This window comes from Cydia fagiglandana, chromosome 19, assembly GCF_963556715.1.
Source record: "Cydia fagiglandana chromosome 19, ilCydFagi1.1, whole genome shotgun sequence".
Classification (NCBI taxonomy): Eukaryota; Metazoa; Arthropoda; class Insecta; order Lepidoptera; family Tortricidae; genus Cydia; species Cydia fagiglandana.
Window position 1 is genome coordinate 4,098,906 of NC_085950.1, and position 12,682 is coordinate 4,111,587.

Genomic DNA, 12,682 nt, shown 5'->3' on the forward strand with positions numbered 1-12,682 from the left:
AATTTTGGTCATCCAGTAAGCTATAATCACATACTTAAAATCCAAAATTTCAAGTCTGTAGGTCATTTAGTTATGAAGTTAAGCAAAAGCAAAGTTTCGCATTTATGAAACTCACTCATGATCATCAGAATAGAACTAGTACTTCCCATAAACTCAGAGAGCTGAAATTTGGTACAGAGTTAGGGTTTAATGGCCACATAAAGGGAAAACCTAAAAATATTGCAATATCAGTCACGTTTTAAAGATCTAAGAACTGCATAAGTAAGTTTGTAATCCCATGTAAATATATGATATTACAAAGTTACTGTTGCAGTTCCTACAAATAGTAGGTAAAGTAAAGTAAAGGTACACTACGATGTACGATGTGAGTATGAATGAAGATATGTTTAGTTATGATATGTGTATACATAGTATGGGTATGAGTACCCGAAAAGAAGGACTGCCTACAAAAAGAGATGAGATCCCATCAAAAACATTACATGTAAAAAATTGCAAGTCTCGCAACGCTTTTACTACAAAAAAGTTTTGAGATGTAATGTGAAACCAAGTCGGTTATTTTAATCAGTGCCAGGGGGTGTTAAAACCGTATCAATAAGATATCTTTAATTTGTAATACGTATAATGACTTGGCCATCGCACGGCTGCATAATGACAAAAGGATCATCGTCACCTATTAAAAATAATTCTAATTGAACATAACGCTAGCGCTAATTGCAGTTTGAGCATTACACATATTTACGAGTACGGTACGAGTAAAGCATTATGTGCGATTGCCAAGTCATTATATGATGATTAGTGACGGATTACTGATTATTATTTAATTATTAGATTTAATGAATGGGCAATACGAAAAACTGTTGCTACTGTACAAGAATCAGAACCGGAAAAAAAGAAAAGAAAGATTTGTAATAATAAAAAAACTACTCCTAAAAAGAAAAAAAATGTGTTAAATAAGAAAATCTAATAAAATAAATCAATATGCCCACGTTTCTACAAAAAGAAGTGAAATCCCACCAAAAACATTCTGTAAAAAACTAGCCAAGTCTCGATGGAGCTGCTTGTTTATCTCTAAAAAGTAATGAAATCTAGACAAAGTCGTGCCAAGTCTAAGGTTCCTTACTGCGATTTCTTTATTATTATAGTTAATGTTGTGTGACTTGGCCGTTGAAGAGTACACAAGGGTACAAAACCAGGTGCTCCATGACACCATTGCACCAATCTGCCATTGCACCAAAAAGAAGTGTTTGTTTCAGGCTCGCCCATACATAAGTATTATTGAAATACGCAGCTTTATCAAGCCTACAATTGACTGGTTATTGAATCAACGTTTTCCAAGTGGCAATTTTCCATCGTCAATGGGTAGCGGTTCTGGCGACAGATTGGTGCAATGGTGTGATGGAGCACCTGGTTTTGTACCCTTGTGTACCCTTCAACGGCCAAGTCACACAACATTAACTATAATAATAAAGAAATCGCAGTAAGGAACCTTAGACTTGGCACGACTTTGTCTAGATTTCATTACTTTTTAGAGATAAACAAGCAGCTCCATCGAGACTTGGCTAGTTTTTTACAGAATGTTTTTGGTGGGATAACTTTTGACGTGACACGTTAGGTGAACATTTTTAAAAACCCGTGGAAAGGGGGTCGGACCAAAAACCAGATGTAACGAAGTGTTATGGCGCGGTGGCTTATATGTATATGTCTGTAACTATAATAACTATATGTGTATTGTTTTGATATCAGTGTATAGAGGAAAGTAGCCATTACTCGGAACTGCATGTGCTGCTGACATAGATGGCACTGATTCTGCGCTAGAAACGGCGCATTCGGAGCTAAAATGAGGCATTATCTATGAAAAGGGACCTTATTGTCGATGGCGCTTACGTCGCACAGCGTCGCGCGGCATAGTATTCATATCGGAGCTTCGTTAACAATGGCGTAAGCGCCATTGACAAAGGTCCCTTTTCATAGATAACGTCACAAATGACCCCTATTTGCAGTGCTCATTTAGTAAAATAATTACTCATCAGTCCATTAACCGATTTCGGTGAAATTGTCGATAAAAATTAAACCCGCGGAATTATAATATGCAGCAAAAAAAAAGTGATTTAATGAAAAATTAAGGTGCCATATTTTCTATAGGTATAATATTGTTTATGTGTATTTGGCACTGATTTCTGTTACACTTAGTACTTTTTTTAAATAAAATTTTAGGTCTTTTTTGGATCCAGTAAACATAAAAAAATATCCAAACATGTCCTTTTCAGGATTGTGACAGTTTTGAATGTTGTTTATGTTAATTTTTTTTAATTAAGATATTTTTGGAATTTACTCATCTATTGTATGTTAGTTTAGATAAATCCTTATAAAACGTATAAAATGCATATAATAAAAATATTTGTTTTAATTATATCTCGTTTTTAAAATCCCCTCCCTTCCCGTCGAGTGTTTTTATTTATTAACCGACTTCCAAATCTCAAAGAAGGAGGTTATCAATTCGGTTGTATGTTTTTTTTTATTTTTTTTTATTTTTTATGTTTGTTACTCCATATCTCCGTCATTACTGGACCGATTTTGAAAATTATTTTTTTGATTGTATGTATATGCATACAGATTGGTCCCGTTTTTGTCAAAATCCAGTTCTGATGATGGGATCCATGAGGAATCGACGGAACTCCTCAAAACTTAAAGGCATACATATGCTGATTTTTGTGTTTTTATCAACAAATCAAGCATATACATCCAAAAAAGTGACATTTGATGAAGTGGAACTGCTGATGATGATCAGAACGGAACTCTTCAACGACGCATAGTTCACGGTTGGCGATTTGTCCTCTTCGTTATGTTTGTTAAGCAAGTTAAGTTTTTAAGGCAGATTTTTGTAAAGCTCGAGTTCTGATGATGGGATCCATGAGGAATCAAGGGAACTCCTCAAATCTTAAAGGCATGCGTATAGAGATTTTTGCATTTACATCAGAAAATCAAGCATTTTCATTAAAAACTGTTGCATTTGATGAAGTGGAACTGCTGATGATGATCAGAACAGAACTCTTCAACGACGCATGGTTTACGTTTGGCGATTTTTCCTCTTCGTTGTGTTCGTTAAGCAAGTTAAGTTTTTAAGCCACATTTTTGTCAAGCTCGAGTTCTGATGATGGGATCCATAAGGAATCGAGGGAACTCCTCAAATATTAATGGCATACGTATAGATTTTTTTGTATTTTCATCATAAAAACAAGCATTTACATTAAAAACTGTCGCATTTGATGAAGTGGAACTGCTGATGATGACCAGAACAGAACTCTTCAACGACGCATGGTACACGTTTGGTGATTACGAATTTCGGTTTTGACTTGGACTGGGACCCGGACTCGGGCTCATACCCGGATCCGGTTCGGACCCGGACCCGGACCTAGAGTCGGATCCGGATTTGAACCCGGACTCGGACCCGGTCTCGGATCCGGACTCGGACCCGGACACGGACCCAGACTCGGACCCGGACTCGGACCTGGACCTTGACCCGGAAAACCACTATGATACCTTAACTAAATAAACCACTATGATCACCTATCTTAAAATGTAGGTATAAAGTATGATGATGCCAATCTTACTAGCCCTTCCCGCTTAAACCCCCGTACACCGCACCGCATGCGCCATTAAGTGGGTTAGGTTAGGTTTGAACTGCGATCCTCACAGAACCGAACTGCTATCTGAGAAGTGGGTTAGGTTAGGCTAGAACTACGGCCCTTATGGCTCCTCTACACGATGGGCCAACGCCGGCCACTCCAAGGGACGCATTTATGCGTTAGAGGGAGCAAGTGATATTGCTATCTCATTCTACCGCATGGCTGCGTCCCTTGGAGTGGCCGGCGTTGGCCCATCCTGTAGAGGAGCCATTACAGAAGCGAAATGCTAGTAGAAAAGTGGGTGGTTTTACCTCCTTTTCTACGTAGTGTACCATCTACAATTAATCTTTCACCGGCCCCCATGGACGTCGGTTTTTTTTCTTAAAAATTATTTTACAGTACATATACTTTACCCCCTTATTCATAAACGTTTACTAAAGTTAACAAGCCGATAATAATCGTTTGTCCCTTTCCATCATACCAATACGTCGGAAAGGGACAAACGATTATTATCGACTTGTTAACTTTAGTAAACGTTTATGAATAAGGGGGTTAGTCTTTACCGCCCCAGGGCAGGATTAAGGGCTATACGTACGTACGTATGTCAAAAATTTAAAGGGCCATATGTACTGTAAAACGTACAATACTCGTGCGAAAAGGTAATTCGCAACTCCCTTCGGTCGTGTTTCAATTTATCGCCACTCGTTGCGAATTTCCTTCTTTTCGCACTTGTATCGTTAATAACTAATGTACATATATATAGTGTACCCTATGGAGGAACCTGGTCTTCAACAGAAGGATATTATGTCACGATCCTCAGTATTGAAGGACCGACTGAAGAAGAGATGTAGTGTATGCTTGTTACAAGGAAAAGGTAGCCTAAGGTCGAATTCATACAAAAACTTCAGGTATAAAAAAATATTTATTGTAAAAAGTATTCCATCACATATATCATTCACTCGTTCTTTCTTTCCTTGTGCATATGAGCGACCGCCGCCAGCGCCCCGCCGGGAATGAAACGAACGAAATTATCTGCTGTCAGCGGCCCCAGAGCATACAAGCCGGGGCTGTAAAGCATCTCATGAGTACCTTTGTCGATCGCCACAGGATTTTCCCTACAATTTACTCCAACTTTCGGATCTATACCAAAACCTAAGCCACTTGAGTACGGGTTAGTAAACCGACATTGACATTTTATCTTATTTTCTAACGGATCCGAATACGGTACCACTTGACATTTACACTCCATACGCTTGTTACAATCTGGCACTATACATTTAGTGTCATTCCCATTGATTTCTGAATTTAAATATCTTGATTTGCAGCTTTGGATACTCTGTCCGAGTACAGTTTTGAAGTAATGCCAATGGTTTTTGAAAAAACATCGGTTGTCCTCGATTTTTCGCTTAGCCGCATGCTTGGATTCGTCTGTACATTTGACACAATTATTTAAATCTATACAGTTTAAGTTAAAGTTGGTTTGTAAGAAAAACAAGTCTGGTTTTGAGCCGATAAGAACGGCGATGATTGAAACGGTTAATTCTTTCATTTCGTTTGTGACGATGTCTAGTAGTTTGACGGATTTGGGGCAGTCTTCTTCGTCAGCCATCTTGGGGGGTTTGTTGGGGGAGAGGGGGGCGGCCTCGGCGATGACGTGGTGGGGGTAGGGGGTGTAGTTCGGGTGGTTGCCTGATGGCCCGTCGCACATCATTTTGTAGACCTGCGGAAGAATAATTTTATAACTAATGTCATTTGTTAACTTTTTGAACGCCACAGCAGACGGCAATTGACGTTAACGCAAAAGACGGCATTTGATGAAAATCTACTGAAAAACTCCCCACTTCTAGGTTGGCATTATTTATTCACTAAACTAAATTTTACCCCCGTGGCGTCAGTGGCACGCCAAATGGATGCGCCGTTTGGCGTTCAAAAGGTTAAAATCGTGCGTAATTTTTGCACTTCATTCCACTTTTGATAGGATCGTTGTCAGCAGAAGTTGCTTAGCGGGCGAGGTGTTCAAAATGATCTTGATGCTACTTTATTGTTAAGAGAATAAGAGTGCGTCAAGGTAATTTTGAACACCTCGCCCGCTTAGCAACTTCTGCTGCCGACTGTACCTTGTACCTAGTGTTGTTAAAATATGTAATCATAAAGTGCGACATAAACAATCTTGATGTGTCTTTTAATTGAAAAGCACATTTTAAAAATAAGTTATGACAAATATGTAACAATTATGAATCTAATACGATCATTTATATTCTTCCGCTTTCATATGTAATAGTTATTGATTTTAAAAAAGCGTTTTTCAATTAAAAGACATCGACAAGATCGCTTACTTTATTTCAAGTTCTTTCTAATGCTAAAATAAACGAACTATAGAAGGTATCTATTCTGAATTTCCGGTAATTAATGTTATTAGGTACCTGTGTATAATCTGGGTAGGCCTCAGGGTCCAGCTTGGCCAGCGCAGGCGCCGGGGTGCGGTGGACATGTGCGACGCGGCACCCGGCTTTAAGGGACAACCACACCGCGTCCGCCGCGCTCACGCCCGACCCCACCACTAGCACGGTCGGCGGCTCTGGGAAACGACATCAAAATATAAACTGACTTATTCAAAAACAACTATGACTCGTCAAAACGACTTTTAACAATTAAATTTACCAAATAATGTATGGAAGGCGGGTGAGGAAAACGATCTCCGTGTATCAAAAAGTGTTCCGTCAAAAAACCTCAAATAGCTATGTTGTTAGCTACTCTAGCGCTACTCTGGAGAGATTTGGATCTCTGGAAAGATTTATAGCTGACGGCTGGACGCTTTTGCAAATTTTCTCCCATAAAATAATTTTCTCCTCACCTCTACCTTCCATACGATAAAATAATGCACGGAGCCGTACAGTGCCATTATGACTATCGGTAGACCCCGTTATCTTGTCGCACCGATTTTGCTTTTCCGTAGAGCGTGAATGTTTTTATTATAGACCATCTCGATATCGATGTTTATATAATGCAATCAAATTTTCGCCTTTTAAGTCTATGCTCAAATTCAATGAAATATTCTTGATTAAAAATAAGTAGATAACCTGATAGGTATTACGTGAACCGATAACCTTAGACAGAGAGGGACGGGTATCTCTGGTATAAGTGTGGATGGTACATACCTAATGCATCGGGAATGTTCTGAGGCAGCGCCCTCTGTAGTGCGCTGAGTGAATGCAGCGCGTAGGGCGCTATGGCCGGGTCTAATGTGTTGGGACGGTCGCTACCACCGCAGGCGACCACCACCCGCTTGCAGAGGATACGGAACGGACGGCCGCAGGACTTGTCGTATCTGGAATAGGGTATTATACTGTATTTAAAATAAATTATTTTACACCATGCATGAAATAAAGCACCAGATAATTATTAGAAAACACATATAGGAGATCGGAGTTATTTTTAAACACAAGTTCTATTTAATAAATCGGATAGAAAATAGAAATATAAAAAGTAGGCGACAGTTGGCCGTGACGTCAGCATGTAATGATTCATATAAATTCCATATTAGCAAATCGTTTTGACAGTCCTAAAAAACCGGGCAAGTGCGAGTCGGACTCGCGCACGAAGGGTTCCGTACCATAAAGCAAAAAAAAACGGAAAAAAATGCAAAAAGAAAACGGTCACCCATCCAAGTACTGACCACGCCCGACGTTGCTTAACTTTGGTCAAAAATCACGTTTGCTGTATGGGAGCCCCACTTAAATCTCTATTTTATTCTGTTTTTAGTATTTGTTGTTATAGCGGAAACAGAAATACATCATCTGTCAAAATTTCAACTGTCTAGCTATCACGGTTCGTGAGATACAGCCTGGTGACAAACAGACGGACGGACGGACGGACAGCGAAGTCTTACTAATAGGGTCCCGTTTTACCCTTTGGGTACGGAACCCTAAAAAGTACCTGATTTGACTAGTAGGAAAATACCCTATTAGAACGGTTTATTAGATTTTGTCAAATAGAATTCAGTATAGAGGCGTATTGTATCGATCGTCCGAAAAGATGGCGCCTTTGGCATATATTCGTGTAGATGGCGGCACCTATTGATATTTAACAAATTTAACACATCGTCTAAATGAGCCCTTACACTTGCTTTACTCACCCGGAGACAACGTAGCGCGCATTGTGAGGGCATGCGCCGGCGCACGGCGCGCCTGCGCGCGGCGCGGCGCGCACGCTCGACACGATCACGCCGGACCGGAAGTAGCGCTGCAAACATCAAGTATATCCGGTCAAAAACGTCCCCTCGGGGGAAGCCTATATCCCTAGAGGGCGCGTCCCCAGGTGGCGGATAGGGGGATGCTCACCGCTCTTCTTTCGAGACGGGCGGGGGGCAGGAGGGAAATCAAATACCTCCCGCGGACCGCACAGGCCGGAGAAGGCCACTCCGTTATCAAACCCCCCTTGCGGGCTTCTCTAGCATCTGGAGCAGAGGTCGTGAGGGTGCTGTCTGCTGGAGCTGGGACAGACAGTAGGAATGGCAGCGGATGAACCCACATGGGGTCAACGGTGGCGTCCAAGCTTCGTAGAAAAGCACAGCCGGTGTAGAAGGACTTGGGGCCCCACTGCACTTACAAAATGCTCCAAGAAAACCACCATGAAATACAATGATCAGCCAAATAATGCCAGTAGAATGCGACCCGGATTCACCCCGGCGTCACAAGTTAATCGGGACTTGCGATGTTAAGTATGTTACCGATGAAGATCTAAAAGAAGAAAAGAAGAAATCCACAACAGGGCTAAAACTTATACGAAGAAAAGAAGACTGTCTGAAGATAGCCACATGGAACATTAGAAGCTTAATAAAACCAGGGAAATTGGACAACGTAATATTAGAAATGGATAGACTACATTTGGACATATTAGGCCTCAGTGAAGTACGATGGAAAGATAATGGCAAATACGAAAGACAAGATTCAGTCTTGTACTACTCTGGTAAACCGTCAACGGATAAAAACCACTACCATGGCGTGGGTATACTAATTAAAAAAGAACTTAGTAGATATGTTAAAAACTTTGTGCCCGTATCAGAGCGGATTATTCTTCTACAATTGAGTGGACACCCATTTGATGTCAATATTGTGCAAGTGTATGCCCCAACAACAGAAAAAGCGAAGATAAACCCAGATCTCCTTGAAAATTTTTATGAAGAATTGGAGACGGTTCTTAGCTCACTTAAATCTCAACAAGTAACCATAGTGCTGGGAGACATGAATGCGAAGATAGGTAAAGGCTCGGTTGGAAAACATGTAGGTAATTACGGACTAGGAGAAAGAAATTGGACGGGGGACAGGTTAGTGCAATTTTGCATAGAGAAAGATCTTGTTGTGACGAATACTTGGTTTCATCATCCACCTAGACGTTTATACACCTGGACCTCGCCTAAGCACAATTCAGAAAATATTGTTCGTAACCAAATCGATTACGTACTTATTCCAACAAGATTCCGAAATTCTATACTGAACGCTAAGACCTTCCCAGGTGCAGATGTTGGCTCTGACCACAATCCCTTAGTGGTAAAACTGAACTTAAAGCTTAAAATACCAAAAAAAGACAAGGATACCTGTTCAGCTTTGGCTTTGTATTTTTAGGAATATTTTTTTGTAAATACTGTGGCAACACCAAAGTCACGGTTCGAATTTAAATCTTGCTCTGTCATGAGCTGTCAGAGCCAGTATGTCATAGAACTACTACCAGTGCACATCACATATCGCTATTCTCGTTAATGTTCTCGCAATTTTGTTAAAAGCACTACTGCCAATCTCTAGACTATTTAAAATCAGTGCTGTGTAGCCGAAGGACGCCGTGCCCATCTGTGCAGTGGAAAAACCTAGGTCTAAGTTGGCCGACTGAAGGTAACGGTTCTGAGCTTACCTCTAGCTTGCGACAAGGGCAGCCCGGACCACCACCAGCAGTCCACAACAGAAACCAACGGTTCAACCCACAACCACCGGATTGCAAAGGTAACTTCGTCTCACACTATCTCGCACTTAAATTTAATTCCATAAGTTAATTTGGCATACAACAACTTTCTTGCTCAACCGGCCCTAAAGTATTCCCCTATCGTCCCATTTTTTACAGTCCACTCTTTCGCCAGTGAACATTTTGGTCCTTCGAGCCGGATAATTTGAAAAGTGACCTTTGGTTTTTCGTTTGTCGTTGTCTGTTGCTTATTCAAATTCGTTTCGTCATATCATCTGCTTAATTCTAAATTTAGGGTAGACTTATAAAAAAAGTCGAGGGTAAGCAAGAAAGTTGGTGGTCGTGTAGTGGTGCTTTAATAAAATCATTCGGTCACTTATTTAATTGCGCTGGCAACATTTTTCATAATTGTCAAGTGTCAACTGTCAGCTGTCTGTCATTGAAGTTGTGGAAGGTGAATTGCAGTTTGTTTTGAACATTTTTTTGTGTATTTACTGCAATTTTGTGTAGTTTTGTGTTTATTAATATGGGAGGCAGTGATAAGTCTGGCGAGAAAGATGATGCTGGCGTAGACACGGTGATGATTGCTCGTGATTATCAGGTAATGAGAATAGAGTATTTGCAAATGTTGTCGGATGCTGAATTAGCTTTGTGTGACGAGAGTGAATTGTGTGCAATTGCGAAAAACTTTCATGAAGCTCAAATAAAACTTTTAAGTGCTGCTCCGCGAAGCGAGCACCGCGAAATTTGTTCCCATACCGCGATGTTCGACTCGAAGGTTAGGGCAGTGAGATCGCGTTTGCAGAATAGGAAGCAGGCCTTTGCTGGGGCTTCCGGGGTATCGGGGACGCCGCAGCCGGTCGTGCCGAAGTTGCCGAAGTTACAAATTAAAGCTTTCGATGGGAAAATTGAAAACTGGGTAACATTCATACAGTTGTTCAATTCTTTAGTACATAAGCGAACAGATATTGCCCCTGTTGAAAAATTACACTATTTACTGTCGAGCGTGCAAAATGAAGCATATGACCTTATAAAAAATTATCCTGTCACCGATGACAATTATAAGGTAGCATATGAGGCGCTGTACAAGCAATATAATAAAATTAAATTAATTGCTACAACTTATTATGATAAGCTTACTCAGTGTGAACCTGTAAAAGTGTCTCGGCCTAGTGACCTACAGCGGGTTCATAGGGTCTTTACTGAAAACTTGTCAATATTGAAAGGTTTCAGCTTGCCGGATAAAAACTTTTTACTTATTCAGTTACTGTGGTCGAAGCTGGATAGGAGCACGAAGGAGCAGTTTGAGCTAGAACACAACTCCGATGATATCCCGGAGTTTAGTAAATTGCAGAATTTTGTTGAGAAAAGATACCGAGCACTAGATGCTGCAGGGTCAACGGGCTTCGTTGCTAGTACCCCTCAGCCTAGCAGTAGTAAGCCTTCTAGTAAGCCAAAAATGGCCTTGGTGGTCACTGCTCCAACGTGTGTAGTCTGTAAGCTGGCTCATAGTCTTGTATCTTGTCCAACTTTTTTAAAATATGACCCCGCTGATCGGTTCAAATGTGTGAAAGAAAATAAGTTATGTATTCTATGTCTGTCGGGGTCTCATTCTGTCAAGTCCTGCAAGTCAAAACAGCGGTGTGAGCAGTGTCGTTTCTCCCACCATACGCTGTTACATTTTAATAATGCAAATGTGCCTGCCTCCCCGGCTGTGGATGTAAATAGCTCGAAGCATCCGTCTGACACATCGAATCCGCTGGCAATGGTGGCAAGTAATGTGGCGGCCTCTTCTTTGTTTGCAACTGCCAAGGTTTTGGTGAAGAATGCCCAAGGCGACTTGGTAGCGGTAAGGGCTTTGCTTGACTGTGCCAGTGCTTGCAACTTTATAAGCGAGGAATGTGCAAAGAAGCTTGGTCTCCGGGCAGAATATGGGAAGCATGCCGTGACTGGCATTGGTGATGTGGTTTCTAGGCCCGGTGGCACATTGTCATGTACTGTCTCGTCCAGGCTCGGGAAGTCTGATACTGCTATTACAGTAGAGGCTTATTTGTTACCAAAAATTTGTCCGGAAATGCCAACGGATCATGTTGATGTCTCATCATGGCGACATATCAGGGGCTTAGAGTTAGCTGACCCTCATTGGCATATTCCAGGACCTGTTGACTTGCTCCTGAACGTCAACATTCTCGCTTCTTCGTTACGCCCTGGTTTAACCCATGGGGCCCCTGGCCAGGCGACTGCCCTCAACACCATCTTCGGGTGGATTTTGATGGGTGACGCAGGCGACTGTGCAACGGACATCTGTCGTTCTCGGTTCCGTGGTAACAGTTGTCAACTGGTCGTGGGCAGGTTATCAATTGACGACTCTATTAAGAGGTTCTGGGAGTTGGAAGATGTCCGCTCTCCGAACACCGTCATTTTGTCGAAGGAGGATCAGCTGTGCGAGGAATATTTTCTCGCTAACTTTCGTCGCACAGAGGAAGGTAGATTCGTCGTTCCTCTACCTTTCGCTGACACTTCCAATAAACCCACCTTCTCGGGCTCTCGAGCCATTGCTCTTAGGAGATTTTCGTCGCTGGAGCGAAAGTTACTTAGTAACTCCGACTTCTACAAAAACTATGTAGCCTTTATGAAGGATTACGAAAGCTGTCGCCACCTTGAGGAGTGTGACCCTCCAAGGGTGGATGAGGGGAAGTTCTTCTACATCCCCCACCATGGAGTATTGAGGCCCTCGTCAACCAGTACTCCTCTCCGGGTCGTCTTTGACGCCAGTGCCAAGGACAGCCGAGGCATCTCGCTAAATGATGCGCTACTGCCAGGGCAGAAGCTGCAAAATAACATTTTCCACTTGCTCCTTCGTTTTCGGTGGCATAATGTTGTTTTCACGGCCGACGTCAAGCAAATGTATAGACAAATTTTAGTGTCCCCGGAAGATGCTGAATATCAGCGTATCCTATGGCGTCCGTCTGTCAATGAGCCTGTCCGGGACTATCGGCTGCTGACCGTTACTTACGGCGTTTCGTCCGCTCCTTACCAAGCTCTCCGAACTATTGCTCAGTTGGCAAGGCAATCGGGTGAAGAATACCCTTCCGGTTCGG

At 41.8% G+C, this 12,682-nt stretch overlaps 1 protein-coding gene across 2 annotated transcripts in view; it reads right to left on the minus strand.

Annotated features, from left to right (window-relative positions):
• Positions 1-4,529: 4,529 nt before the first annotated feature.
• Positions 4,530-12,682, minus strand: part of LOC134673854 (oxidative stress-induced growth inhibitor 1-like) — a 74,124-nt gene continuing 65,971 nt past the window's right edge. For both annotated transcript variants that reach the window (XM_063531893.1, XM_063531894.1), the window contains exons 7-10: positions 7,762-7,868; positions 6,785-6,954; positions 6,050-6,204; positions 4,530-5,346 (exon numbers count right to left, since the gene is read on the minus strand). In XM_063531893.1, coding sequence (XP_063387963.1) covers positions 4,582-5,346; positions 6,050-6,204; positions 6,785-6,954; positions 7,762-7,868 — 1,197 coding nt within the window. In that variant the 3' untranslated portion in view covers positions 4,530-4,581. The remainder of the gene's footprint in view (positions 5,347-6,049; positions 6,205-6,784; positions 6,955-7,761; positions 7,869-12,682) is intronic.